This window comes from Anomaloglossus baeobatrachus, chromosome 1, assembly GCF_048569485.1.
Source record: "Anomaloglossus baeobatrachus isolate aAnoBae1 chromosome 1, aAnoBae1.hap1, whole genome shotgun sequence".
Lineage (NCBI taxonomy): Eukaryota > Metazoa > Chordata > Amphibia > Anura > Aromobatidae > Anomaloglossus > Anomaloglossus baeobatrachus.
Window position 1 is genome coordinate 191,209,394 of NC_134353.1, and position 3,517 is coordinate 191,212,910.

General features: G+C 50.2%; 1 protein-coding gene across 1 annotated transcript; it reads left to right on the forward strand.

Moving 5' to 3' along the window:
• Positions 1-308: 308 nt before the first annotated feature.
• Positions 309-3,307, forward strand: TBCCD1 (TBCC domain containing 1). Its single transcript, XM_075335234.1, has one exon. The coding sequence runs from the start codon at positions 330-332 to the stop codon at positions 2,076-2,078; it is 1,749 nt and encodes a 582-aa protein (XP_075191349.1). The 5' UTR covers positions 309-329; the 3' UTR covers positions 2,079-3,307.
• Positions 3,308-3,517: the final 210 nt, after the last annotated feature.

The window sequence follows — 3,517 nt, forward strand, 5'->3', positions numbered from 1 at the left end:
GCCAGATGCCAAATCAATAAGAGAATGGATACTTCTGGGTTTGTGCACTGTTTCTTCCAGGAGGAAGCCGAGAACCCGGGCAGCCTCAAGGCTCAGCAGACTGCAGGGACCTTAATGAGAGATACAGTGAGCTGCTCGGGATCCACCAGTAACCCTAGAAGATCAGCATGGTGGCCATAGTCATGCCACTTCTCCGGAGTGGGCGCCAGCTGATGGCCGAGGCGCTAATACAATGTCTCCTGGAGCACATGCGCTGTCTCTGCGCTAGCAAACACTTCCGCTTTCCTTGCTCCGCCCACACAACGCTCTACCCACAGAGGTTGGTTTCCATGGTGTTGCGTTACGTCGTCCCGTGCAGAAGAGACGTCACGGACGTGGGCATTGGACTTGTACGCTGCTCTGGGGCCATGGACTCTTACAAAGTTCAAGTTTGGGCGAAAACAGAGCCGTTCCTAATAGGAGCGCTGCCGTTCCCGCCGCCGGCCAAGTTCAGCATGCGTTACCTGCGGAAAATGGCGACGTACGTGAGAGCCCGCTCCACAGAGGGCTGCTACCCGCGCCTCAGCTGGCTGATGTGGCGGCACATAGCGTGCGGGAAGCTGCAGCAGGCGGAGGACACGGCCTGGCTCTACTATGAGGCGTTCCATTGCCTGGCTGAGCGCAGCGCACAGAGCAGTCTGGAGTGGGCGGAGAGTGTGTCCGGCTGCGCCACTGTGGAGGAGTACGAGGCGCTCCGGAGCCGGCTCTCCGTGGACACGCTGCAGTTCCTGCTGTTCCTGTACATCCAGCAGATTAATAAGGTGTCTCTCCGCACCTCTGTGATTGGGGATGAGTGGCCGAGCCCCAGAGCTAGATCGCCCACCGCTGACCTGTCCGGACAGTCCCATTTCCATAACAAGAACTGGGATGACTGCGGCCACCATGCCTTCCTGCAGAGCCACATCCCCTGCCTCCTGGAGTTACTGCTGGATCCCGAGCAGCTCACTGCATCCTCTCATTCCGGGCCCTGCAGTCTGCTGAGCCTTGAGGCTGCCCGGGCTCTCGGCTTCCTCCTGGAGGGAACAGTGGACAAGAACAGAAGCATCCATTCTTTTATTGATTTGGCCACTTGGCCTCCAATGCAAGCTGTAAGTGGCTACTCTAAGACAAGTGACACATTCGCCATTAAAAAACTGCAGGCCTGGATAAAGGAATGCTTCGTGCTGAATCCATTTGGGATCTCCGCCTGTATCAAGTCTGGCAGGAAACTGCCATGGGCTCAGCAAATAGATGGCGCAAACAGAAAAGCAAAAATTGTGTGCAGTGTTTCTAAAGTGCCACATGGTAATCACATGGTTCTGATGAGTCATATACACAAACAAACATTGGCTAAAAGCTCTGACACTTTGGTGGAAGCTCATGTTAAAATCACCCACTGCAATGAGTCTTTTATTTATCTCCTATCTCCATTAAGGTGCGTTACTATTGAAAAATGTAGAAATAGCACCATTATTCTGGGCCCAGTGCAAACCGTTCTCCATGTTCAGATGTGTGAGCGTGTAAACGTCATCAGCATTTGTCAGCGACTATCACTTTTGTCAACCACAAGCTGTACTTTCCATATACTGACCCCTACACGGCCCCTTTTATTCTCTGGCAATCAGGGTGCTGTATTTGCCCCCTATCACACTCATTATTCAATGTTAGAAGATCATATGGGACAGACTGGTTTAGCAACTTTGCCTAATTATTGGGACAGGCCACAGCTGCTATCTACAGAGAGTGACAGCCAGGTATGGAAGCTCATGTCACCACGTGACTTTTATTCATTTGTGATTCCATTTGAAATGGAAGGGGACACAGCTGAGATTCCAGGAGGCCTTCCACCCGTGTTCCAGAAATCAATGGATCAAAGACAGCAGAAAGTACTGACATGGCAAAAAGCTGCCAAGGAAGCAAAGTTAAGTAGGGAACAACAAAAGCATTTTCAGGCTCTTGTTGAACAAAAATTCAATGAATGGCTTTTTAAGACAGGAAATCGACATCAGTTGGATAGCCTTGTGCCTTCAAGTGATGGCACAAAGCAAGTTGCTGGATAGTCAACACATTTTGTTGTAAATGTAATTTAAGTGTGTAAGTTACTTAGATTTTGCTTTAATACTATGGGGTACAGTACAGACAGGCCAGTGTGAGAGGGCACAATGTAAGGGAATAGTATGAAGTACAGTAGAGCGGAGCCAGTGTGAGGGAATAGTACCGAGTACAGAGACTGGGCAATGTGAGAGGGCACACTAAGGGAATAATATGAAGTACAGTACAAAGACGAGGCAGTGTGAGAGGGCACAGTGTAAGTGGATAGGAGTACAGTAGAGAGACGGGGCAATGTGAGAGGGCACAGTGTAAAGCTAGGGTCACACGTAGCGACGCAGCAGCGATCACGACGACGACATGACCTTATCAGGATCGCTGCTGCGTTGTTACATGGTCGCTGGTGAGCTGTCAAACAGGCAGATCTCACCAGTGACCAGCTAGCAGCGACGCGTGGAAGCGATGCTGCGCTTGGTAACTAAGATAAATATCGGGTAACCAAGCAAAGCCCTTCGCTGGTTTCCCGATATTTACCTTGGTTACCAGCGCTTAGCGCTGGCTCCCTGCACTTCTAGCCAGAGTACACATCAGGTTAATAAGCAAACCTTTGCTTATTTACCCGATGTGTACTCTGGCTACGCGTGCAGGGAGCCAGCACTGGCAGCCTGAGAGCGGCGGACGCTAGTAACTAAGGTATATGTCGGGTAACCAGCGAAGCACTTCGCTTGGTTACCCGATGTTTACCTTGGTTACTGCGGGCTGCCAGAAGCAGTCTCCCTGCTCGCTTCAGTTCGTCGCTCTCTCGCTGTCACACACAGCGATGTGTGCTTCACAGCGGGAGAGCAAAGTCCAAAAAATGAAGCAGGACATTCAGCAATGACAAGCGACCTCACAGCAGGGGCCAGGTCGTTGCTGGATGTCACACACAGCGACGGGACGTTGCTGCTACGTCACAGAAAATGGTGACTTAGCAGCGGCGTCGGTCGCTGTGTGTGACACCACCTTAAGGGTATAGGAGTACAGTACAGAGCGAGGCCAGTGTGGGGGTAAAGTGTGAGAGGGCACACTGTTGGAAATTATGCATAGTGTGAGGAGGTTGTACATTATACAGACTGGACATTATGGGGAGACATGTAATATGCGGTGTCTATTAGTGAATGTGTGTATAAATATATTAGTGAATCCATGTTTTGGGTTTTTTTGCTGCCAGGGGAGGCCAATAAAAGCATCTTCCAATTTTTTTCTTGGCTATATCCATTTTTCCACAGGTCCAATGTTGCCTCACCACTACTGCTGCGTTCCTTGCTGTCAGGCTGCAGCAGTCATTGTGAGTTGTCCTAATGATATTACTGCTGCAGACTGTCAGCAAAGAACGCAGCAGCAATAGAAAGGAAACATTAGACCTGCAGAGGATGAGTATAACAGTTTATTTTACATGTCTGTAAGCAGT

Coding starts and splice junctions, on each gene's coding strand:
- TBCCD1 (XM_075335234.1), top strand. CDS start 330: ATGGTGTTGCGTTACGTCGTCCCGTGCAGAAGAGACGTCACGGACGTG.